The sequence below is a fragment of the Somniosus microcephalus genome, unplaced genomic scaffold, assembly GCF_052327205.1.
Source record: "Somniosus microcephalus isolate GS21.2 unplaced genomic scaffold, FLI_Smic_1.0 unresolved_chr1, whole genome shotgun sequence".
Taxonomy (NCBI): Eukaryota; Metazoa; Chordata; class Chondrichthyes; order Squaliformes; family Somniosidae; genus Somniosus; species Somniosus microcephalus.
The window spans coordinates 107204218-107230341 of record NW_028225179.1 but is presented as its reverse complement, the minus strand read 5'-3'; the positions used below and the strand labels follow the sequence as shown (position 1 = coordinate 107230341).

General features: G+C 48.9%; 1 protein-coding gene across 1 annotated transcript in view; it reads right to left on the bottom strand.

Annotated features, from left to right (window-relative positions):
* Positions 1 to 26124, bottom strand: part of LOC147095694 (E3 ubiquitin-protein ligase TRIM39-like) — a 131260-nt gene that overhangs the window by 30666 nt on the left and 74470 nt on the right. The window contains exon 3 of the mRNA XM_085973694.1: positions 20808 to 21038. Within this exon, the coding sequence (XP_085829820.1) occupies positions 20808 to 21038 (231 nt within the window). The remainder of the gene's footprint in view (positions 1 to 20807; positions 21039 to 26124) is intronic.

Here is a 26124-nt window from a genome sequence, read left to right as displayed (position 1 = left end):
TCCTTCATTTTACCGGCTGTGTCCTCCGACTGCACCGCACCTCCGGCCGTTCCACACTCCTCTCCTGCTCCTTCTCCCATCTCCTCATCACTCATTTTGCTCCCTTCTGCCACACACTCACAGCGGGCGGGGCCTTTACGACACACCCCACAGCTCTCCACCTTGCAGCTCCGAGCGATGTGTCCCGACTCACCGCAATTGTAACAATACAAATCAGGACAGTTTCTCACGAGATGGTCATGTCCCAGACAATAGTAACACACCTTTACTTGGTTATCGTGCAACACACAAAAGTACTGCACTCCTTCCAGTGTTTCAAACTTCATACTGTAAGGCAAAGACCTCACCCCCTCTGGGAACCACACCTTTACATACCGGGTTCCGTCTGCTACCCGTGTTCCCGGATAGTACCTCCTCTTTATTTCGGAACAGATTTTAATGTCCCACGACTCCAACTTTTTGCTCAGCACTTCGTCCTCGATGTACACAGGCAAGTTCAAAAATGAAACCACCACCTCCTCTGAATATAGCAGAGTCACCTCCAAAAATTTCTCCCCAACTTTCAGACTGAGCAGCAGTTTTTCCACCTCCTCACGGCCACTGACCGTCACCTCAAATCCCACATTTGGTTTTGGTCGGCAGGCAAAACAGCTTCCCTCACCACAGTCCTCATGAACCACCTGGATTATATCCCAGGCTCGAATCTTCTTATCTTCACATTGCACCATCACCGTATTTTCTTTACCAAACCTCCTGAGGTCCCGGCCCAAATCTTTGGGCCTTTTTTTCCCCTTCCCACCACAGTTTCTTCCCTAAAAAAATTCCTCTCAGGAATATTGTCCTCTGAGGGGCCCGGCACTCCGGACCCCTCAGCAGCCATCTGGCTGTTTTTTGTGGGCCAAAAAGGCCCTAAAACCTGAAAACAACACCCCAAAACCCTCCACCAACTTTTTACAAAACTCCCTCCAACACCCTGCAGTAATCAGGCAACCAGTAACACCTGCTCACTCCTAGCCCCTCCCACCTAGAGAGTGCTACCCACTGAGACACAGCTGACACTGACCCATATAGCACCCTTGGATGAGGAGGCTGGTGGGGCGGGAGGTGAGGACAAGGGGAACCCTCCACACTGTCCCATCAGGTGCCTCAGTCCCAACCTTAGAAGAGCGTCTCCCTACTGCACCAGTGCGGCCATTTTTTATTTGCCACATGGCCCCTTCTTGTCGCCTCACTGATGGAGGCTGCCAATTCAGGGTCCCATGTGGGTCAGCTCTGTGCTGTGGTTCTATGTCACAATGTCCTGACGTGTTTCACTGAAGGGAGATGAGCTAAGGCACAAAAAGAGAGGGGGAAGAGATGAGGGAAGGCAAAGGGGTTCACAAAGAGGATTGCAGAATGGGTGTGGGGTCAGTGAGGGGGAAGAGAGGAGATGACCCATATTAGGAAGATAGGAACAGGAGGAGGCCATTCAGCCTCTCGAGCCATTCAATGAGATCATGGCTGATCTGTATCCTAACTCCATAGACCTGCCTTTGGCCCACATCCCTTAATAACCTTTGGTTAACCAAAATCTATCAATCTCAGATTTAAAATTAACAATTGATCTAGCATCAACTACAGTTTGTGGAAGAGAGTTCCAAACTTCTACCACCCTTTGTGTGTACAAGCGTTTCCTAATTTCACTCCTGAAAGGTCTGGCTCTAATTTTTAGACTATGTCCCCTCGTCCTGGGCTCCTCCACCAGTGGAAATAGTTTCTCTCTATCTACCCTATCTGTTCCCCTTAATATCTTGGAAACTTCGATCAGATCACCCCTTAACCTTCTAAATTCCAGGGAATACAACCCTAGTTTGTGTAATCGCTCCTCGTAACTTAACCCCTGGAGTCCAGGTATCATTCTGGTAAACCTACGCTGCACTCCCTCCAAGGCCAATACATCCTTCATTAGGCCAGATTTGGAATCGTCTACTAGGATCTGGCCTTCAGGCTGAATGTCACCCCCAGTAAAGGCCCAACATTTGCAGTCAGTCTCATAAGTGTCGTCCTGTTCCCCTTCTCCTCTCCTGTGGCTCCTCACCCCAGCTGACATGTAGCTCTGTGGCTATGGCTGCTCACTGGTACTTCACCCAAATGGCTGTTCTTAATGCATCCCCTAGGCCGTCTGCAATTCATTTTTATTTTTAATCCATTCTCGGCCAGTTAAAAGCCCATGGGATCCAGGGCAAAGTGTCAAGTTGGATTCAAAACTGGCTCGGAGACAGGAAGCAGAGGGTAATGGTTGAATGGTGTTTTTGTGACTGGAAGGCTGTTTCCAGTGGGGTTCCGCAGGGTTCAGTACTAGGTCCCTTGCTTTTTGTGGTATATATCAACGATCTTGACTTGAATATAGGGGGTATGATTAAGAAGTTTTCAGATGATTCTAAAATCGGCTGTGTAGTTGATACTGAAGAAGGAAGCTGTAGACTGCAGGAAGATATCAATAAATTGGTCAGGTGGGCAGAACAGTGGCAAATGGAATTCAATTTGGAGAAGTGTGAGGTAATGCATTTGGGGAAGGCTAACAAGGAAAGGGAATACACAATGGCCCAGTAATTCGGGTCCCAACGCGTGAGTACACACGGGGTACTCACGTGTGGACCCGATGGAAGTGCCGGTTTCTTGCATGCACAGCGCATGCGCGGGAAAACGGCACTTCCGGTCCCCTGAAAGCAGGGATTAAGAGGTGAAACGCGTGCGACGTATGAGGCAGCGCGTGCTCGTTGAACTTCCTTTTTTTTGACAGGTTTTCCCATGTGTGAAGGCCTCCACTTTTTACACTTTAAAAAAGCAGACATAGGACTTCATTTTAAAAGGTAAGTGGTCAATTAATTTAAATTAGAACATTTTTTCCACAGGTTTATTATTTTTAAATACTTTATGTTGTGTCTGTGTATAATAAGACACAGACTGCAGGAGAACGGTACAACAGGTGTTTACTCAACGTGGCTCACACTGGAACTGATCTGTACCGATTACTACTCAGTGCTATATACAGGTGTGGTCACTGCCGGTACTGCAGTATACGTGAGCTGTAAAAGATAGTTCCCCCCTTAAAGGTATATACATTACAATTCCTCCCCTTTTAGATTAACAGTACCATAACACTCATTTAACAATGAAACATCAAACTAATTACAATTAACACTTTTAACATGCAACATTAGCTGAAAATAGTCTATTTATATATTCAGTCTTTGGGGAGGCTTCCTGATCCTTTCTGGATAGCGCCTTTCCCGAGTGTCTTGCTCTTGGTGCGGAGGCGATTCTGGCCCCCTGTCGTCGGTTGGTTCATCAGCTTCCGATGCTACTGTTTCTGGGGTAGATGCGACCTGTGCATTGGGTTCATCACCAGGTACGTATGGGCGAGGCATGGGGTTGACTTGTTCCTGTGACTCTAGGATCTGGTCAGCATGGCGTCTCACGATGCTCTCCCCAATGTCCACTGTGTACATTAGTGGGCCCTGCCGTGTGCATATCGTTCCTGGCTGCCATTTTTCTGTTCGGTACTCGCGGGCCAAGGCTGGTTGCCCTACATTGAAGCTTCTTGTTGGCTTCTCATGGATGTGCTGAAATTGCTTACTCTCAACATCTCTTCGTACGTTTGGTCTGAGCAAATCCAGGCGAGATCTTAACCTTCGGTTAAAGAACATCATGGCTGGGGCGTGGTTGGTGACTGCATGTGTCGCATTCCGGTAGGCGAACAGGAAATTGTCCACCTTGTGCTGCAGCGGAATGTTGTCATTGTAGATAGCCTTTATTGCCTTCTTAAAGGTTTGTACGAACCTCTCAGCCAATCCATTTGTGGCTGGATGATACGGGGCGGATGTGTAATGCCTTACCCCATTCTTTTTCAAGAACCTCCGGAACTCTTCGGACACAAACTGTGGTCCGTTGTCGGAGCAAATCTGTTCTGGCGAGCCATTCCTGGCAAAAATGGTCCGTAGGACTGCAATAGTTTTCTTCGTGGCGGTGGAGGACATTTTGATGACCTCAGGCCATTTCGAGTGCGCATCCACGGCTATTAAAAACATTGAGTCCATGAATGGACCAGCAAAATCAATATGCACCCGTTGCCATGGAGATGAGGGCCACTCCCATGGGTGTAGAGGGGCCTGTGGTGGTGCATTTTGGACTTTCTGGCATCCTGAGCAACTCTTGGTCAGGTCCTCGATTTGTTTATCGATTCCCGGCCACCACACATAAGCCCTGGCTAGGCTTTTCATTTTTACCCCTCCCAGATGACCCTCATGAAGCTCATTGAGCACTCTATCCCTTAACTTGGGTGGAATTACCACTCGGGATCCACACATCAAGGTCCCCCGGCACACTGACAGCTGTTCTCTCCTTGTCGAGAATGCTGGCAACAGTGAGTCGCCATGTGCTGGCCATCCCTTCACCGTCAAATCATATACCCGAGACAGTGTCGGGTCATTTCGGGTTTCCTTTTCGATACAAGCGTTAGTTACCGGTAGGTATTCAACTATAGTCGAATGGAATATTTTGACACGATCCACTGCTGGTGCTTCCTCCGCAGTCGGCAGTGGCAGGCGTGATAGCCCATCAGCATTTCCATGCTGTTTCGTGCCCTTATATTCAATCTCATAGTGGTGCGCCCCTAGAAAAAGTGACCATCTTTGTAGTCGTTGCGCAGTCATCACCGGAACGCCCTTCTTCGGATTAAAAATGGAGACAAGAGGCTGGTGATCAGTCAGCAAGGTGAATTTCTGCCCGTGCAGATAGTGATTGAACTTTTTCACTCCCCACACTAGGCTGAGGGCCTCCCTGTCAACCTGGGCGTAGTTACGCTCGGCTGAGGTTAGTGATCGTGACGCAAAGGCTATTGGCCTCTCTGAGCCATCCGAGAATTTGTGCGACAGCACCGCTCCAATGCCGTAGGGTGACGCATCACATGTCAAACGAATTGGTAATGCTGGGTTGTAATGGGCCAATACCTCTTTCGATGTGATTAGTGTTTTGCTCTTCTGGAAAGCTCGTCTACATTCATCACTCCACTTCCATGGCACCCCAGTTTGCAGTAGGGTGTTCAGTGGGTGTAGTATTGTAGACAAATTTGGCAAGAACTTATGGTAGTAGTTTACCAGCCCGAGGAACGACCTCAGTTGTGACACATCTTCTGGTGCTGGAGCCTTGACTACTGCCTCAATCTTCTCTGGGGACTTATGTAACCCCTCTTTATCGATAACGTGGCCACAATACGAGATCTGTTTTCTAAAAAACTCGCATTAGGGGCGGTTAGCTCGGAGCCCATATTCCTGCAATCTAGTGAGCACCTGCTCCAGGTTGGCAAGGTGATCACTGTCATTTTCGCCCGTGACCAGGATGTCGTCCAAATAACACTGGGTCCCTGGGATCCCTTGCAGGACTTGTTCCATTGCCCTCTGCCAAATAGCCGGAGCTGATGCTACCCCGAATACCAGCCGATTGTATTGGTAGAGACCTTTATGGGTGTTGATTGTGAGTTTTTTTTTGATGCTTCTTCTACCTCCATTTGCAGATACGCCTGGGCCAGATCAATCTTAGTGAAGCGTTTCCCTCCAGATAGCGAGGCGAAAATATCTTCAATCCGCGGAAGTGGATATTGTACGGTGTGAAGGACCGGGTTCACTGTTACCTTAAAGTCCCCACAGATGCGAACCTTCCTTGGTTCCCCAGGCGTGCTGCTCAACGACTTTTTCATCACAGGGACGATGGTTGTAGCCCACTCGCTCCAGTCTACCTTGGACAGTACACCTGAATGTTACAGACTCTCCAGCTCTGCTTCGACGGCTGGGCGGATCGCATAAGGTACCTGACTGGCCTTAAAAAATTTTGGGCTTGCGTGTTCTTCAATTTTAATCGTTGCTGTCATGCCTTTTAGTGTTCTGAGTCCTTGCTGGAACACTTCTTTCGTGTCAGTTAGGATCTTTGACAGTCTCCCAGGTGTGACGTCGTCATTCTTTTTGTCAGCCACAGTCAGTGCCTGTATGGAATGCCAATCCAGTTGTATTTTCCGGATCCATTCACGTCCCAGTAATGGTGGTCCTCCATCTTGCAATACATACAGGTCTAGTTTTGGTGTTTCCTTACCGTTATATATAACGGTCACCCTTATTTTTCCTTTGGGGTAGACTTTTTGCCCCATGTACGTCTTCAAAATCATTTTTGTGTCTCTCAAGGGTATGTGTGAGAATAGCCGCTCGTAGTCCCGTCGGTTTATGACTGTTAGGGCTGATCCTGTGTCCAATTCCATCTTTACCTGGACTCCTGCTATCTTGAGAGTGACCCAAATGGTTCGGTGATCCTCCGTTGTGATCACATTATGTAGTTTCAGACAACTCAGTTCCCTGCTATCGGAGTCGTTATCACTCTTTTGTTCATCTGAACTACTCTCCGTCATCTTATGTACCTTCTTGTACTTTTCTTTGGTAGGTTTCTTATTGCTGGTTTTCTTTCCCGACCTGCAGACTCGTGCTATGTGTCCTACTTTTCCACACTGTCTGCACACTTTGTCTTTGAACCAGCAATCATTCTGGTCATGTTTTGTTCTGCCACAGCGATAGCACTTCTCTGTTCCATATGACATTTCGTTTGTGCCATATTCTTGCAGTCTCTGTTGTATCTCTGCAGCACCCCGTGCTGCTGTTTCATATGGTACTGCAATGCTGAAAGCCTTTTCCAGCGTAAGGTCCTTTTCAGATAAAAGCCATTTCTGGGTTCCTTCACTTTGAAGCCCACAGACAAACTTGTCCCTTAAGGTATCTGCCAGTCCCGCTCCAAACTGGCAGTGTTTCGATAGTTTGCGCAGTTCTGTTAAATAATCAGCATTACTTTCATCCTTATGCTGGTTCCTGTTGGATCCGTGGTTCAGTGGATATGCTATTATTAAATAATCACACGGACGCTGTACATTAACAATAAACAGGTCTTTACTGGAGGAGGGTGGTCTCAAGACTGGGGGTACAGAGGCATGCGCAAAGCTTATATACCGGTGTGGTCACTGCCGGTACTACAGTATACAGGAGCTGTAAAAGTAGTTCTGACTTAAAGGCACATACACTACAATTCCTCCCCTTTTAGATTAGTAGTACCCCTAATATTCAAACAACAATTAATATTTCAACATGTACATTAAACAACAAAGGTCCATTTATAGATTCAGTCTTTGGGGCGGCTTCCTGACCCTTTCGGGATAGCGCCTTTCCAGAGGTTCTTGTTCTTGGTGCAGAGGCGATTCTGACCCCTTTTCATCGGGTAGTTCATCGGGTTCCACTGCTACTGGGTCTGAAGTAGATGCTACCGGTATGTCGGGTTCATCCCCAGGTACTCGAGACATGGGGTTGACGCGTTCCTGTGACGCTAAGATCTGATCGACGTGGCGTCTCACAATGTTCTCCCCGACATCCACTGTGTGCATTAATGGCCCCTGCCTTGTACATATCGTTCCGGGTTGCCATTTCTCTGTTCGATAGTCACGGGCCAAGACTGGTTGCCCTACATTGAAGCTCCTTGTCGGCTTCTCATTGATGTGCTGGAATCGTTTGTCCTCAACATTTCTTCGCACATTTGGTCTGAGCAAGTCCAGACGAGATCTCAACCTTCGGTTAAAGAACATCATGGCTGGGGTCTGGTTGGTAACTGCATGCGTCGCGTTTTGGTAGGCTAATAAGAAATTGTCCATCTTATGCTGTAGTGGAATTTCATCGTCGCACATGGCCTTTATCGCCTTCTTAAAGGTTTGTACAAACCTCTCAGCCAACCCATTTGTGGCTGGATGATACGGGGCGGATGTGTAATGCCTTACCCCATTCCTTCTCATAAATTTTTGGAACTCGTCGGACAAAAACTGTGGTCCATTATCAGAGCAAATCTGCTCTGGCAAACCGTTTCTGGCAAATATGGTCCGTAGGACTGCAATCGTTTTCTCAGTAGTGGTTGAAGACATTTTTATCACCTCAGGCCACTTTGAATGAGCATCCACTGCTATTAAGAACATTGAGTCCATGAATGGACCAGCTAAATCAATATGCACCCGTTGCCATGGAGAGGAGGGCCACTCCCATGGGTGTAGAGGGGCATGTGGTGGTGCATTTGGGACCTTCTGGCATCCTAAGCAGCTCTTAGTTAGGTCTTCGATTTGTTGATCGATTCCCAGCCACCACACATAAGCCCTAGCAAGGCTATTCATTTTCACTCCCCCCAGATGACCTTCATGTAGCTCATTTAGCACTCTCTCCCTTAACTTGGGTGGAATCACCACTCTGGATCCACACATCACTGTCCCCTGGCATACTGACAGCTGTTCTCTTCTGGATGAGAATGCTGGCAACAGTGAGTCGCCATGTGTTGGCCATCCCCTCACCGTCAATTCATATACCCGCGACAGCGTCGGATCATTGCGGGTCTCCTCCTCTATATCCGCGTTTGTTTCTGGCAATCGTTCAATTATTGACGAATAAAATATCTCGATAGGGTCCACTGCTGGTGCTTCCTCCACAGTAGGCAGTGGCAGGCGCGATAGCCCATCAGCGTTCACATGCTGTTTCGTGCCTTTATATTCTATTTCATATTGATTCGCCCCTAGAAACAGGGACCATCTTTGTAACCGCTGTGCAGTCATCACTGGAACGCCCTTCTTAGGATTAAAGATGGAGACAAGTGGTTGGTGGTCAGTCAGCAAGGTGAACTTCTGCCCATGCAGATAGTGGTTGAATTTTTTTACTCCCCATACTAGGCTGAGGGCCTCCCTGTCAATCTGGGCGTAGTTGCGCTCGGCTGAGGTTAGTGACCGAGACGCAAAGGCAACTGGCCTCTCCAACCCATCTGGGAATTTGTGCGACAGCACTGCTCCAATACCATAGGGTGATGCATCACATGTCAAACGAATTGGTAGTGCTGGGTTGAAATGGGCCAACACCTCTTTTGATGTGATCAATTCTTTACACTTCTGGAAAGCTCATCTACGTTCGTCATCCCATTTCCATGGTACCCGTTTGCAGTAGGGTGTTCAGTGGGTGTAATACCGTAGACAAATTTGGTAAGAACTTGTGGTAGTAGTTTACCAGCCCGAGGAACGACCTCAGTTGTGACACATTTTCCGGTGCTGGAGCCTTGACTACTGCCTCAATCTTGTCAGGGGACTTATGTAACCCCTCTTCATCGATGACGTGGCCACAATATGAGATCTGTTTCTGGAAAAACTCGCACTTGTGGCGATTAGCTCGCAGCCCATACTCCTTTAATCTGGTGAGCACCTTCTCCAAGTTGGCGAGGTGATCACCGTCATTTTCGCCCGTGACTAAGATGTCGTCCAAATAACACTGGGTCCCAGGAATCCCTTGCAGGACCTGATCCATCGCCCTTTGCCAGATAGCCGGAGCCGAGGCTACTCCAAACACCAGCCGGTTGTATTGATAGAGACCTTTATGAGTGTTGATCGTAAGGTAATGTTTCGAAGCTTCTTCTACCTCCATTTGCAAGTACGCCTGGGCTAGATCAATTTTGGTGAAGCGTTTACCTCCAGATAGCGAGGCAAAAATATCCTCAATTCGTGGAAGCGGATATTGCACCGTGTGAAGGACTGGGTTCACTGTCACCTTAAAATCCCCACAGATGCGGACCTTCTTTGGTTCCCCAGGCGTATTACTCAACGACCTCTTCATTACAGGAACGATGGGTGTAGCCCACTCGCTCCAGTCCACTTTGAACAGTACTCCTGAACGTTCCAACCCTTCCAGCTCTGCTTCAACAGCTGGTCTGATCGCATAAGGCACTGGTCTGGCCTTCAGAAACTTTGGGCTTGCATTTTCCTCTATTTTAATCGTTGCTGTTATTCCTTTTAGTGTTCCTCGTCCCTCCTGGAACACTTCTTTTGCGTCAGTTAGCATTTTTGACAGTCGTCCAGGTGTGACGTCGTCATCCTTTTTGGCCTCAACCTTCAGTGCCTGTATGGAATGCCAATCTAATTGTATCTTCCGGATCCATTCATGTCCTAGCAGTGGTGGTCCTCCGTTTGGCAACACATATATATCCATTTTAGGTATTTCCTGGCCTTTATATGTCACTTTCACCCTTATTTTTCCTTTGGGGTAGACTTTTTGCCCCGTATATGTCTTCAAGACAATCTCTGTAGCTTTCAAGTGTATGTGTGAAAATAGCCGCTTGTAGTCTCTTTGATTTATGACTGTTAGAGCTGACCCTGTGTCCAATTCCATTTTCACTTGGACTCCGTCTATCTTGAGTGTAACCCAGATAGTCTGGTGATCCTCCATTTCTGTTACCTTATGTAGTTTCAGACAACCCAGCTCCTTGCTTCCGGAGTCTGTGTCACTTTTCTGTTCGTCTGAACCACTGTCCATCACCTGGTGTACCTTTTTGTACTTCTCCTGTGGAGATTTCTTACTGTTGGTTTTCTTCCCAGACCTGCAGACTCTTGCTATGTGTCCTGCTTTCCCACACTGTCTGCACACTTGGTCCTTGAACCAACAATCTTTCTGGTCATGTGTTGTTCTGCCGCAGCGATAGCACTTCCCTGTTCCATAGGACATTTCATTGGTGCCATATTCTTGCAGTCTCCGTTGTATCTCTGCAGTGCCCCTTGTGGCTGCTTCGAGTGATACTGCCATACTGAAAGCTTTGTCCAGCCTAAGGTCCTTTTCTGATAGAAGCCATTTCTGGGTTCCTTCACTTTGTAGCCCACACACAAACTTGTCCCTTAACGTATCTGCTAGTCCCGCTCCAAACTGGCAGTGTTTCGATAGCTTGCGCAGTTCTGTTAGGTACTCAGCATTGCTTTTGTCTTTGTGTTGGTTCCTTTTATGGAACTTAAATCGTTCTGCTATCAGCAGCGGTGTGGGGTTTAAGTGGTCCTGTAGGATTTCTACTATGCTTTCAAAATTCTTGTTTACCGGCTTCTTCGCAGTAACCCATAAGGTTTTGCACCCATGGAATTTAACAGAACCAGTGCTTTATTAGCATCTGGCACTTCATTCGCCCTGCAGTACACCTCAATACGTTCCACATATGTCGCCCAATCTTCGACTTCATTGTCGAACGTAGAGATACTGCCACTCTTCGGCATCCTTGGGTGTGAGTTAACTGTCAAAAATAGCGTCTCCCGCGCTTCCCCTTCTTCTCCGCTGGCACAAAATGGCATCTCCCGTGCTTTCCTTCCTTCCCGCGCTTGCCCTTCTTCTCCGCTGCGGCTTCTAAAAATGGCGCCTCCCGCGCTCTTCCTTCTTCTCCGCGGCTCAATGGCATCTCCCGCGCTCCCCTTTCTTCGCCCCATGGACCCTGTTCAGCCCGTGAGCCCTGGTTGTGCTCTGTGCGTTCTTCTTTTTATATTTTTCGACGCCGCTCAGTCTAGAACCCAGCTGTTCATTACCCTCTCTCTCTCCGGTTTGTTTTCATTTTCTCGGCGCCGCTCGGTGTTCAACCCCTGGCTGCGCCCTGCGCTCTTCACCCTCTGTCTTACCCCGTCAACGCTGCTCGGCTTTCTCTCCGCCGTCGGTCGGCTCCAGCCGCCGCTGCTCGGGAAGGGTCTGCGCTGGACCTGTCGTCGGTCTCTTATTGCTCGTCGTGGCTGGGGAACCAAGCCCGGCTCTCCACAGCCTCTCCTGCGAAGTTCAATCTCTGCCTGACTGCTGGGCGGTTGCTCGTGGTCGACGCCCGTGTTCCTGGCCTCGACTATTTTTTTTTTTTATGTTGCAGGTAGATTTGAATCGACACTCGTCGCCACTGTTGGATCAGTGGTTCAGTGGATATGCTATTGTTAAATAATCACACGGATGCTGTACATTAACAATAAACAGGTCTTTACTGGAGGAGGGTGGTCTCAAGACTGGGGGTACAGAGGCATGCGCAAAGCTTATATACCGGTGTGGTCACTGCCGGTACTACAGTATACAGGAGCGACTTAAAGGCACATACACTACAGTTCCGTTTGTGAAACTTGAATCTTTTTGCTATCAGCAGTGGTGTGGGGTTTAAATGTTCCTGTAGTATCATTACTATGTCTTCAAAACTCTTTTCCATTGGCTTTGTTGGGGTTACTAGATTTCGTAATAAGCCATACGTCTTTGCACCCATTAAATTTAACAATACTGACGCTTTCTTGTCACCTGACACCTCATTTGCCTTGCAGTATACCTCTATTCGTTCGACATATGTCGTCCAATCTTTGACTTCATTGTCAAATGCGGTGATACTGCCACTCTTCAGCATTTTGGGTGTAGTTTAAAATGGCGTCTCCCAATGGCTTAAAATGGCATCTCCCGCGCTTTCCTTCCTCCCCCGCTGCTGCCAACGCCGCTCCCGGCGGTTCTCGTGGCAATGGCGGCGCAGGTTTCGCGCGCTTCTCCTGCGCTGCTGCCAATGCCGCTCTCGGCGGTCCTCGTGGCAATGGCGGCGCCTCGCGGGTTTCTGCGCGTCTCTCTCTCCCTCTCTTTGACGCTGCTCGGCCCCTGAACACCGGCTGCGCCCTGTGTGCTCTGCCCTCTCTCTCTCTCCCCCGTCGACGCTGCTCGGCCCTTTGCTGTGCCGCTCGGTCGGGCTCTAGCCCGCCGCTGACCGGGAAGGGTCAACGCACTACCTGTTGCCAGCCCGTTTCGCTGGACCACTTCGACTGGAAAGCCAAGCCTGGCTCTCGACAGCCTCCCCCACAATTCTCGAGTCTCTGCTGGATGACTGGGCGGTTGCCCGTGGTCGACGCCCGAGTCTCTGGCCTTGACCTCCAATCCACTGATCTCCAGGAACGAATCCCCGGGAGGTGATGCAGAGTTGCAGGTAGGTTCGAACTTGCCTTGTCGCCAATGTTGTGTCTGTGTATAATAAGACACAGACTGCAGGAGAATGGTACAACAGGTGTTTACTCAACGTGGCTCACGCTGGAACTGATCTGTACAGATTTCTACTCAGTGCTATATACAGGTGTGGTCACTGCCGGTACTGCAGTATACATGAGCTGTAAAAGATAGTTCCCCCCTTAAAGGTATATACATCACACTTTACAGTAAGGTAAGTGTATTTTGAGCTCCGATTTTTTATAAAATTATTTTTTTCAAAAATTTAAATTATTGTTTAAAATGGTTATTTAATGTTATTTATAGTTGATTTAAATAGTGTGATTTAAAAACAAAATTATTTTAAGGTTATGTACTGTTTTGGGCGCCCGGAGTTTTCATGAGTTTGACACTTCTTATGTCAAACTCATGAATGGACTTTTCCCTCCTCCGATTGGTTGCCCAGTGCTCACGTGATCCCAGCCGACGCATCGCACTAAGTACGCAGCTGGATCCCGCAAGCACAGCGCGCCGGGAGCTAGACCGGGCCACAGACAGGAAATCCACGCAGGCCCAGGCCTCAACTGTTGGCGCGCAATGTAAGTGTAGGTCAGGGGCTTGCACCAACGGGAAGCCCCCGACACGAATTTCTGGGCCATTAAATGGTAGGACAGTGAGTAGTGTAGAGGAACAAAGGGACCTTGGAGTGCATGTCCACAGATCCCTGAAGGTAGCAGGCCAGGTAGATAAGGTGGTTAAGAAGACATACGGAATGCTTGCCTTTATTAGCCATGGCATAGAATACAAGAGCAGGGGGGTTATGCTTCAACTGTATAAAACACTAGTTAGGTTTCAGCTAGAGTACTGCATGCAGTTCTGGTCACCACATTACAAGAAAGATGTGATTGCACTGGAGAGGGTACAGAGGAGATTTACAAGGATGTTGCCGGGAGTAGAGAATCTTAGCTACGAGGAAAGACTGGATAGGCTGGGTCTGTTTTCCTTGGAACAGAGGAGGCTGAGGGGAGACCTTATTGAGGTGTATAAAATTATGAGTGGCCTAGATAAAGTGGATAGAAAGGACCTATTTCCCTTAGCAGAGGGGTCAAAACCAGGGGGCACAGATTTAAAGTAATTGGGGGAAGGTGTAGAGGGGATTTGAGGGGAAATTTCTTCACCCAGAGGGTTGTGGGGGTCTGAAACTCACTGCCTGAAAGGGTGGTAGAGTCAGGAACCTTAACCACATTAAAAAGTACTTGGATGTGTAGTGTATGTAACCGTTCCACCTTTAAGAGAACTATTTTAAGGGTTGCACTACTTTATCTTGGCTGCTGTATACTGTAATACCGGTGGTGACCACCCCGGTATATAAGTGCTGTGTAATGATTTATTGGGCAGTTCCGCCCTGACCTTCAACTAGTAAAGACCTGTCAAAGTTTACTCTTGTGGTCTGTGCAGTAATTCTCAATATACACACACAGACTTAACAGTGGCGACGAGTACGATCTTACCCTGCGGCAGAGATACATCCAAGGCAGTTTAACGGGCGTCAAGAGGAGGCATCCGCCCTCATCATTCTGCTGAGAAAAGACTCAGGTCTGCAGAGCAAAGGAAGAATTCTGACACGAAGCCTTCCATCAGCAACAGGCAGTGATCATCCCTTTTATCACGGTGGTGGGTAAGCCGATCAGCGACGAGCAGCAAGTCGGCCACGTTGACTGTGAGTAGGGGAGAAAATATAAAAAAAAACGGAGGATATAAGGGCGGAGAACTCGACCACGGCCGGGGAAAGGAGCCAGACAGAAGTCGGGGCCAGAGGTGCTGAGACTGGGGCAGCGTAAGGCACGGAAGCCGCGGTGAAGCAAACGCAGCCGGTGCGAAAGACCGGGCTGCAAGCGGGCTGGGAGACGCAACAGCGTCGAGAGAGAGCTCGACCGCGACCGGTGAAAAAGGCCAGGCAGCGAACGAGGCCGCGAGGCGCAGCGACCGGGTCAGCGTAAGGTGCGGGAAAAAAAAAATAAAAAACCGCGGAGAACTCAGCCGCAGCCGGGGGGAAAGGACCGGACTGCAAGAGGGGCTGGGAGGCACGATTTGAAAACCGCTGGGGGAGGGCGAACGCAGCAAATCAGCAATCGCCATTACAGCCAGCGGGGGAGAAAGGCAAACGCGGGAAGCCGCCATTTTCGGAGGCGGGGGAAGAAGACAAGCGCGGGAAACCGCCATTCTGTAAAAAAAAAAAAAAAAATTCTTTTGTTTCTCAAGAGGATCGCGAGGATGCCTAAGCGTGGTAACATCAACGATTTCGATCCCGATGTTGAAGATTGGCCCACGTATGTAGAACGCATAGAGATATATTGTAAGGCAAATAAAATATCAGATGAAGATAAAGCACTAACCTTACTAAACTCAATGGGTGCGAAGACATACGGGCTATTGAAGCATCTTCTATCACCAGCTAAACCGGCGGATCAGACTTTCGCTAATATTGTTGCTGTCCTGAAGAACCATTTGAACCCCACACTGCTGATGTTAGCGGAACGATTTAAATTTTATGCGAGAACGCAACTGAAAGAGGAAAGCAACGCGGAGTATTTAATTGAACTGCGCAAGCCAGCGAAATACTGTCAGTTTGGGGAAAGCCTGACAGAGGCACTGAGAGACAAATTCGTGTGTGGATTGTCAAAAGAAGGAACACAAAAGCGGTTGCTTGAAGAGAATGATCTTACACTTGATAAGGCTGTCACTATTGCAGTATCGCACGAAGCCGCAGCGAGAGGCACTGCGGAAATGCAGCTGAAGGCAGCGGTACTCAGCGTAGATCAAATGGCTTCGGGTACAACGAAATGTTATCGTTGTGGGAAGACAACACACGATCAGAACCAATGCTGGTTTAAAAACCAGGAATGTAGAAAATGTGGCAAGCTTGGTCACATAGCCAAAGTATGCCGGTCAGGAAAGAAGACCAGCAACAAAAAGTCACCACAGGAAAAGTGCAGAAAGGTACATAAGGTGGCTGAGAAGAGTTCGGATGAACAGAATTCGGATTCAGACTCCAACAGCAAGGAACTGGGTAGTCTGAGAATTCACAACGTGAGTAAGGAAGCTGACCGACAAACTATCTGGGTCACACTGCAGATAGCAGGAGTCCAAGTGAAGATGGAATTGGACACCGGATCGGCGTTGACGGTCATGAATAAGCAAGATTACAAAAAGTTATTCAAACATATTCCCCTACGGGATACGGAGATAGTATTGCAGACATACACGGGGCAAAAAGTATACCCCATCGGAAAGATAAAAGTCAAGGTGATACACAAGGGCAAAGAACACCAAGGAATGGACTTATATGTACTACCTGAGGGAGGTCCACCACTTCTGGGACGGGAGTGGATCAGAAAAATAAATATGGACTGGCACTCCCTAAACGCAATAACGGTAGATTCCGGAAAAAAAGATGTCAAATCTGAACGATTGTCCAGAATATTGGATGAGGCTAAAGAGGTGTTCCAACCGGGACTGGGAACACTGAGAGGAATTAAGGCAAAAATCAAGATTGCAGAACATGCAAACCCAAAATTTTTCAAAGCCAGACCGGTACCGTATGCGATGCGACCTGCTGTGGAAGCTGAGCTGGAAGGGCTGGAACGTTCAGGAGTACTGTCTAAGGTGGACTGGAGTGAGTGGGCCACGCCCATTGTTCCCGTCATGAAGCGTTCATCGAGTAACAAGCCAGGGGAACCGGGGAAGGTCCGCATCTGTGGAGACTTCAAGATCACAGTTAATCCGGTGCTTCACATGGTGCAATATCCGCTTCCGCGGATTGAGGATATCTTTGCTTCATTGTCTGGCGGGAAACGCTTCACCAAGATAGACCTGGCGCAAGCGTACTTACAGATGGAAGTTGAGGAAGAGTCGCGCCAGTATCTCACAATCAGCACGCACAGAGGCTTGTATCGATATAATAGACTGGTTTTTGGAGTGGCTTCGGCTCCGGCAATTTGGCAGAGGGCCATGGAGCAGGTATTACAGGGAATTCCAAGCACTCAATGTTACTTGGACGATGTCCTGATTACAGGAGATGACGATGAGGAACACCTTGCAAATTTGAAACTGGTGCTCACCAGGTTGAAGGAATATGGCCTTCGAGTTAATCGCCAGAAATGTGAGTTCTTTCAGAAACGGATCTCGTACTGTGGTCATGTCATTGACCAGGAGGGGCTGCACAAGTCACCTGACAAGATCGAAGCTGTTGTGAAGGCTCCCGCTCCGGAAAATGTATCCCAGTTGAGATCGTTCCTAGGGTTGAATAACTATTACCATAAGTTTCTGCCAAATCTATCCACGGTGCTGCACCCGCTGAATGCTCTTTTGCAGAAAGAAGTACCATGGAAGTGGAGCGAGGACTGTAAGAAGGCCTTTCGCAAAAGCAAGACATTGATCACCTCAGAGGAAGTGTTGGCTCACTTCAACCCAATGCTACCTATTCGTTTAGCTTGTGATGCTTCTCCTTATGGTATTGGAGCAGTACTCTCACACAAGTTGCCAAATGGCTCGGAAAGGCCAGTCGCATTTGCATCCAGATCATTGACCTCCGCTGAGCGCAACTATGCTCAGATAGATAGGGAGGCTCTCAGCCTGGTGTGGGGAGTAAAGAAGTTTAATCATTACCTGCAGGGCCAGAAGTTTACACTGCTGACAGACCACCAGCCGTTGGTATCCATATTCAACCCTAAAAAGGGCGTTTCCATTATGACAGCGCAAAGGCTACAGAGGTGGTCCCTTTTCCTAGGGGCACACCAATATGACATAGAATACAAAGGATCAAAACAGCATGGGAATGCTGATGGTTTATCACGCCTACCGTTGCCAACGGTAGAAGAGGCGCCTACAGTGGACCCAGTGGAGATGTTCCACTCAACCATAGTGGAATGTCTACCAGTAACAAATTCTACGATCGAAAAGGAAACAAGAAATGACCCGACTCTCTCACGAGTCTACGATTTAACGGTGAAGGGATGGCCAGCACATGGCGAACCACTGTTGCCAGCATTTTCGCAAAGAAGAGAACAGCTGTCAGTGTGCCGAGGAACTTTGATGTGTGGATCCAGAGTGGTGATTCCACCCAAACTCCAGCATAAAGTGCTAAAGGAGCTTCACGAGGGGCATCTGGGTGGAGTGAAAATGAAGAACCTAGCCAGAGCGTTCGTGTGGTGGCCAGGTATCGATGGAGACATCGAAGAAATGACCAAGAGCTGTCTAGGATGCCAGAAGGTCCAAAACGCCCCACCACAAGCTCCTCTGCATCCATGGGAGTGGCCCTCATCTCCATGGCAAAGGGTAGATATCGACTTTGCTGGTCCATTTATGGACTCAATGTTCTTAATCGCGGTGGATGCACACTCCAAGTGGCCGGAGGTAATAAAGATGTCCTCCACCACCACGGAAAAAAAATCACAGTATTAAGGACCATATTTGCCAGGAATGGGCTGCTGGAACAGATCTGTTCTGATAATGGACCGCAATTTGTGTCCGAAGAATTCAGGAAGTTCTTAAAAAACAATGGGGTTAAGCACTACACGTCCGCCCCATACCATCCCGCCACCAATGGATTAGCTGAAAGGTTTGTCCAGACCTTCAAGAAGGCCATAAAGGCCATGGGTAATGAAGACATAAATCTACAACATAAGGTAGATAACTTCTTGTTGGCGTACAGGAATGCAACACATGCAGTCACAAACCAAACTCCCGCCATGATGTTTTTCAATAGAAGACTAAGATGCCGGCTGGATTTGATCAAGCCAAACATCAGAAGGGACGTAGAGAACCGGCATTTTCAAGGCATGAATGAAAGGCCAACTAGAACCTTCCAGATAGGTCAACAAGTTTTGGCCCGGGACTACCGTACCGAGAAATGGCAGCCTGGAACTATTTGCACACGACTAGGACCGCTGATGTATACCGTGGACATTGGTGAAAGCATAATAAAGCGCCATGCTGACCAGATCATAGCGTCATCCGAAAAGGGACAACCTACACCACAACTCTATACGCCTAATGATGAAGCAGAGATACCCATAGTATCTACCTCCGATCCGGTGATACTGGAACCAGATGAACCCGACACTGACATTCCAGCCGAATCGACCTTGCCAAAAGAACCCACTACACCACCGAAAACTACTACACCACCGAGGCGTTATCCGGACCGAGTCAGGAAGCCTCCAGAGAGACTGAATCTGTGAAGTGTTTTTACATGAAGTTGTGTATATATGTTATGATGTTATGTTTAATGGGAATATATACTGTTAACCTAAAAAGGGAGGATTGTAGTGTATGTAACCGTTCCACCTTTAAGAGAACTATTTTAAGGGTTGCACTACTTTATCTTGGCTGCTGTATACTGTAATACCGGTGGTGACCACCCCGGTATATAAGTGCTGTGTAATGATTTATTGGGCAGTTCCGCCCTGACCTTCAACTAGTAAAGACCTGTTAAAGTTTACTCTTGTGGTCTGTGTAGTAATTCTCAATATACACACACAGACTTAGCAGGATGTGCACTTGGGATGCTCTAACCTGCAGGGCTACGGACCAAGAGCTGGGGAGTGGGATTAGGCAGGAAAGCTGTTTGTTGGCCGGCGCGGACATGATGGGCCGAAATGGCCTCCTTCCGTGCTGTAACTTCCTATGGTTCTATGATTTTAATGCCCATCCCTAGTTGACCGGAGGTTGGATACAACTGAGTGGCTGGCTAAGTCACTTCGGAGGGCAGTTAAATTGGCATGGGACTGGAATCACCAGATTGGATAAAGACAGCAGGTTTCCTTCCCTAAAGGACATTAGTGAACCAGTTAGGCTTTTTAAGACAGTCTGGTGGCTTCATGATAGCAGCACTTTATTTTCAGATTTTTTTTTAAGACTGCCCTGGTGGGATTTGAACTTGCAATTACTGTGGATTATTAGTCCAGGCCTCGGGATTACTGGTCCAGGAACATAACTGTAACACTACTTAAAGCCCAAATACTGATCGTCTCATGAACTCCACCCCCCACCTAAATAAGCTCCTGAGAGACCTGCTCCACCCTCAGACTGTGTAGAATCTATGGAGTATAAAAGTAGGGAAGTTTTGATGCAACTTTACAGGGCGTTGGTGAGACCACACCTGGAGTACTGCGTACAGTTTTGATCTCCATATTTAAGGAAGGATATACTTGCATTGGAGGCGGTTCAGAGAAGGTTCACGAGGTTGATTCTTGAGATGAAGGGGTTGATGTATGAGGAAAGGTTGAGCAGGTTGGGCCTATACTCATTGGAGTTTAGAATAATGAGAGGTGATCTTATAGAAACATATAAGATTCTGAGGGGCATTGACAGGGTGAATGCTGAGAGGATGTTTCCCCTAGTGGGGTAATCTAGAACTAGGGGCATAGTTTCAGGATAAGGGGTCACCCATTTAAGACAGAGATGAGGAGGAATTTCTTCTCTCAGAGGGTCGTGAATCTTTGGAATTCTCTACCCAAGAGAGCTGTGGAGGCGGAGTCAGTGAATATATTCACGGCGGAGATAGACAGACATTTGAACTACAGGGGAGTCGAGGGGTATGGGGAGAGCGGGAAAATGGAGTTGAGCCCAAGATTGGATTAGCCACGATCTTATTGAATGGCGGAGCAGCCTCGAGGGGCCGAATGGCCGACTCCTGCTCCTGTTTCTTATGTTCTTATGTACCCCGGCAGGGACTCTACCCCACCCATTTAGTCTCTTAAGGCAAGGGTCTGCATTAAACTCTAATCTCCAAAAGGGTAATCATAGCAAACTCCAGAATTGGCAGGGCTATGGGGAAAGAGCAAGGGGGGAATGGGACTAAATTGGATCACACTTTCAAAGAGGCATGATGGGCCGAATGGTCCCCTTCTGTGTTGTGCGATTCTATAAAAGAAGCCATTAAAAACCTTGGTGGTTTATTTTTTTAAAAACTGCAGCCAGTTTTCTTACCTTAAGCAATGGAATATCTTCCTGCGGTATTTTGTTTTTGATATCTGATATTAAGTGACTGAGGGTGACAGGGTTCCCTCCAGTTTGAGTGTTGCTTTCTTCCAGTTGTTGCAGGAATTGCTCCTCTTGCCCTTCGACCTCCATCAAAATGGCTTTTTCCTCCTTGTCCAGAAAGTTCCGCAAAGACTCGAAAGCATTCTGGATCTTGTCTCGAACTGTATCGCCTTGATTCTGGTCAAATAAACGCAATTTCAGCAAACATGGGAGCAGCAGCTTTCGTAACCCCCCCTACAACATATCTCTCAGCAGAGAGGAGCGCCGCGCCGTCGGAGGTGCCGTCTTTCCCACGAGATGTTAAACCGAAGGCGGACCCACCCGCTCTCTCGGGCGGACGTAAAAGATCCCACGGCCACGATTTCGAAGGCGAGTGCGGGGCGGGGGGCGGTGGGGGGTGGAGTTCTCCACGGTGTCCTAGACAATGCTTATCTCTCAAACATCACTGAAAACACAGATTATCTGGTTATCATTGGCTGCTGTGTTTCCGATATTACAACAGTGACTACATTTCAAAAGTACTTCATTGGCTGTAAAGCGCGTTGTACCATCCTGAGGTGATGCAAGGCGCTATATCAACAGAAATCTTCCTTTATCTTTTGACCTTAATTTGTTACCAGTGCTCTGCTCTCCTGCTGTCCTGATGGTGTTGACTCCTGTTGGTTGATGGTTCTACAGGCAGCAATAGTCCCCTTTGGACCTTGTCCCAGTGTTGATGTATGGATCTATGGGAACCGTCCACCCCATCGTACCTTGTCCCAGTGTTGATGTATGGATCTATGGGAACCATCCACCCCCTGGTACCTTGTCCCAGTGTTGAAGTATGGAACTATGGGAACCATCCACCCCCTGGTACCTTGTCCCAGTGTTGATGTATGGATCTATGGGAACCATCCACCCCCTGGTACCTTGTCCCAGTGTTGATGTATGGAACTATGGGAACCATCCACCCCCTGGTACCTTGTCCCAGTGTTGATGTATGGATCTATGGGAACCATCCACCCCCTGGTACCTTGTCCCAGTGTTGATGTATGGATCTATGGGAACCATCCGCCCCCTGGTACCTTGTCCCAGTGTTGATGTATGGAACTATGGGAACCATCCGCCCCCTGGTACCTTGTCCCAGTGTTGATGTATGGAACTATGGGAACCATCCACCCCCTGGTACCTTGTCCCAGTGTTGATGTATGGATCTATGGGAACCATCCATCCCCTGGTACCTTGTCCCAGTGTTGATGTATGGAACTATGGGAACCATCCGCCCCCTGGTACCTTGTCCCAGTGTTGATGTATGGATCTATGGGAACCATCCGCCCCCTGGTACCTTGTCCCAGTGTTGATGTATGGAACTATGGGAACCATCCACCCCCTGGTACCTTGTCCCAGTGTTGATGTATGGATCTATGGGAACCATCCACCCCCTGGTACCTTGTCCCAGTGTTGATGTATGGAACTATGGGAACCATCCGCCCCCTGGTACTTTGTCCCAGTGTTGATGTATGGAACTATGGGAACCATCCACCCCCTGGTACCTTGTCCCAGTGTTGATGTATGGAACTATGGGAACCATCCGCCCCCTGGTACCTTGTCCCAGTGTTGATGTATGGAACTATGGGAACCATCCATCCCCTGGTACCTTGTCCCAGTGTTGATGTATGGAACTATGGGAACCATCCACCCCCTGGTACCTTGTCCCAGTGTTGATGTATGGATCTATGGGAACCATCCGCCCCCTGGTACCTTGTCCCAGTGTTGATGTATGGAACTATGGGAACCATCCACCCCCTGGTACCTTGTCCCAGTGTTGATGTATGGATCTATGGGAACCATCCACCCCCTGGTACCTTGTCCCAGTGTTGATGTATGGAACTATGGGAACCATCCGCCCCCTGGTACTTTGTCCCAGTGTTGATGTATGGATCTATGGGAACCATCCACCCCCTGGTACCTTGTCCCAGTGTTGATGTGTGGAACTATGGGAACCATCCACCCCCTGGTACCTTGTCCCAGTGTTGATGTATGGAACTATGGGAACCATCCACCCCCTGGTACCTTGTCCCAGTGTTGATATATGGATCTATGGGAACCATCCGCCCCCTGGTACCTTGTCCCAGTGTTGATATATGGATCTATGTGAACCATCCGCCCCCTGGTACTTTGTCTCAGTGTTGATGTATGGATCTATGGGAACCATCCGCCCCCTGGTACCTTGTCCCAGTGTTGATATATGGATCTATGGGAACCATCCACCCCCTGGTACCTTGTCCCAGTGTTGATGTATGGATCTATGGGAACCATCCACCCCCTGATACCTAGTCCCAGTGTTGATGTATGGATCTATGGGAACCATCCACCCCCTGGTACCTTGTCCCAGTGTTGATGTATGGATCTGTGGGAACCATCCGCCCCCTGGTACTTTGTCCCAGTGTTGATATATGGATCTATGGGAACCATCCGCCCCCTGGTACCTTGTCCCAGTGTTGATGTATGGATCTGTGGGAACCATCCGCCCCCTGGTACTTTGTCCCAGTGTTGATATATGGATCTGTGGGAACCATCCGCCCCCTGGTACCTTGTCCCAGTGTTGATGTGTGGATCTATGGGAACCATCCACCCCCTGGTACCTTGTCCCAGTGTTGATGTATGGATCTGTGGGAACCATCCGCCCCCTGGTACTTTGTCCCAGTGTTGATATATGGATCTATGGGAACCATCCGCCCCCTGGTACTTTGTCCCAGTGTTGATGTATGGATCTATGGGAACCATCCACCCCCTGGTACCTTGTCTCAGTGTTGATGTGTGGATCTATGGGAACCATCCGCCCCCTGGTACTTTGTCCCAGTGTTGATGTATGGATCTATGGGAACCATCCACCCCCTCGTACCTTGTCCCAGTGTTGATGTGTGGATCTATGGGAACCATCCACCCCCTCGTACCTTGTCCCAGTGTTGATGTATGGATCTATGGGAACCATCCACCCCCTGGTACCTTGTCTCAGTGTTGATGTGTGGATCTATGGGAACCATCCACCCCCTCGTACCTTGTCCCAGTGTTGATGTATGGATCTATGGGAACCATCCGCCCCCTGGTACTTTGTCCCAGTGTTGATGTATGGATCTATGGGAACCATCCGCCCCCTGGTACTTTGTCCCAGTGTTGATGTATGGATCTATGGGAACCATCCACCCCCTGGTACCTTGTCCCAGTGTTGATGTATGGATCTATGGGAACCATCGACCCTCTGGTACCTTGTCTCAGTGTTGATGTGTGGATCTATGGGAACCATCCACCCCCTGGTACCTTGTCTCAGTGTTGATGTATGGATCTATGGGAACCATCCGCCCCCTGGTACCTTGTCCCAGTGTTGATGTATGGATCTATGGGAACCATCCGCCCCCTGGTACCTTGTCCCAGTGTTGATGTATGGATCTATGGGAACCATCCACCCTCTGGTACCTTGTCCCAGTGTTGATGTATGGATCTATGGGAACCATCCACCCCCTGATACCTAGTCCCAGTGTTGATGTATGGATCTATGGGAACCATCCGCCCCCTGGTACCTTGTCCCAGTGTTGATGTATGGATCTATGGGAACCATCCACCCTCTGGTACCTTGTCCCAGTGTTGATGTATGGAACTATGGGAACGATCCACACCTTTATACCTTGTCCCAGTGCTGATGTATGGATCTATGGGAACCATCCACCCCCTTATAACTTGTCCAAGTTTTGATGTGTGGATCTGCGGGAACCATCCACTCCCTGGTACCTTGTCCAAGTGTTGGCTTATGGTTCTATCGGCACCATCAGTCCCCTGATACGTAGAATAACATTGGATATACAACACAGAAACAGGCCATTTGGCCCAACCAGTCCATGTCGGCGTTTATGCTCCACTCGAGCCTCCTCCCGTCTTTCCTCATCTAACTCTATCAGCGTAACCCTCTATTCCCTTCTCCCTCATATGCTTGTCCAGCCTCCCCTTAAATGTGTCGATACTATTCACTTCAACCACTCCCTGTGGTAGCGAGTTCCCCATTCTCACCACTCTCTGGGTAAAGAAGTTTCTTCAGAATTCCCTATTGGATTTCTTGGTGACTCTCTTATATTGATGGGCTCTAGTTATGTTCTTCCCCACAATTTGAAACATTCTCTCTGTATCCACTCTATAAATTTTTTTTATAATTTTAAAGACCTCTATTAGGTCACCCCTCAGCCTTCTTTTTTCAAGAGAAAAGCGACCCAGCCTGTTCATCCTCTCCTGATATGTATACCCTCACATTTCTGGTATCATCCTTGTAAATCTTCTCTGCACCCTCTCCCGTGCCTCAATATCCTTTTTATAATATGGCAACCAGAACGGTTCGCAGTACTAAGTGTGGTCTAACCACGGTTCTATACAAGTTTAGCATAACATCTTGACTTTTCAATTCTAAACCTCTAGAAATGAACACACACAGACCAGGGGGAAGCTTCCCATCACTGACACACACAGAGGGGGAGAGAGAGAGGGAGGGGAGAGAGAGAGAGGGAGGAGGAGAGAGAGAGAGAGGGCGAGGGAGAGTGAGAGGGAGGAGGAGAGAGAGAGGGCGAGGGAGAGTGAGAGGGAGGAGGAGAGAGGGGGGGGAGAGAGGGGGTGAAAGAGAGGGAGGGGAGAGAGAGAGAGGGGGGAGAGAGAGAGGGAGGGGGAGAGGGAGAGAGGGAGGGGGAGAGAGGGGGAGGGGTGAGAGAGAGGGAGGGGTGAAAGAGAGAGGGAGGTTTAAAGAGAGAGAGAGTGAGGGGGAGAGGTAGAGAGAGGGGGAGAGGGAGGGGGAGAGGGACAGGGAGGGGGAGAGAGAGAGAGGGAGGTGGAAAGAGAGAGTGTGAGGGGGAGAGATATAGAGAGGGAGGGGGAGAAAGAGAGGGAGGGAGGGGGAGAGAGAGAGGGAGGGAGAGGGGGAGAGGGAGGGGAGAATGAGAGGGAGGGGGAGAGAGAGAGGGAGGGGGAGAGAGAGAGAGGGAGGTGGAGAGGTAGAGAGAGTGAGGGGGAGAGAGAGGGAGGAGGAGAGATAGAGAGGGATGGAAAGGGAGAGGGGAGAGAGAGAGAGAGAGGAAGGGGAGAGAGAGAGGGAGGGGAGAGAGAAAGCGGGGAGAGAGAAAGCGGGGAGAGAGAGAGGGAGAGAGAAAGGGGGGGAGAGAGAGAGAGAGAGCAAGGGGGAGAGAGAAAGGGAGAGAGAGAGAGGGGGAGAGAGAGAGGGGGGAGAGAGAGAGAGAGGGGAAAGAGA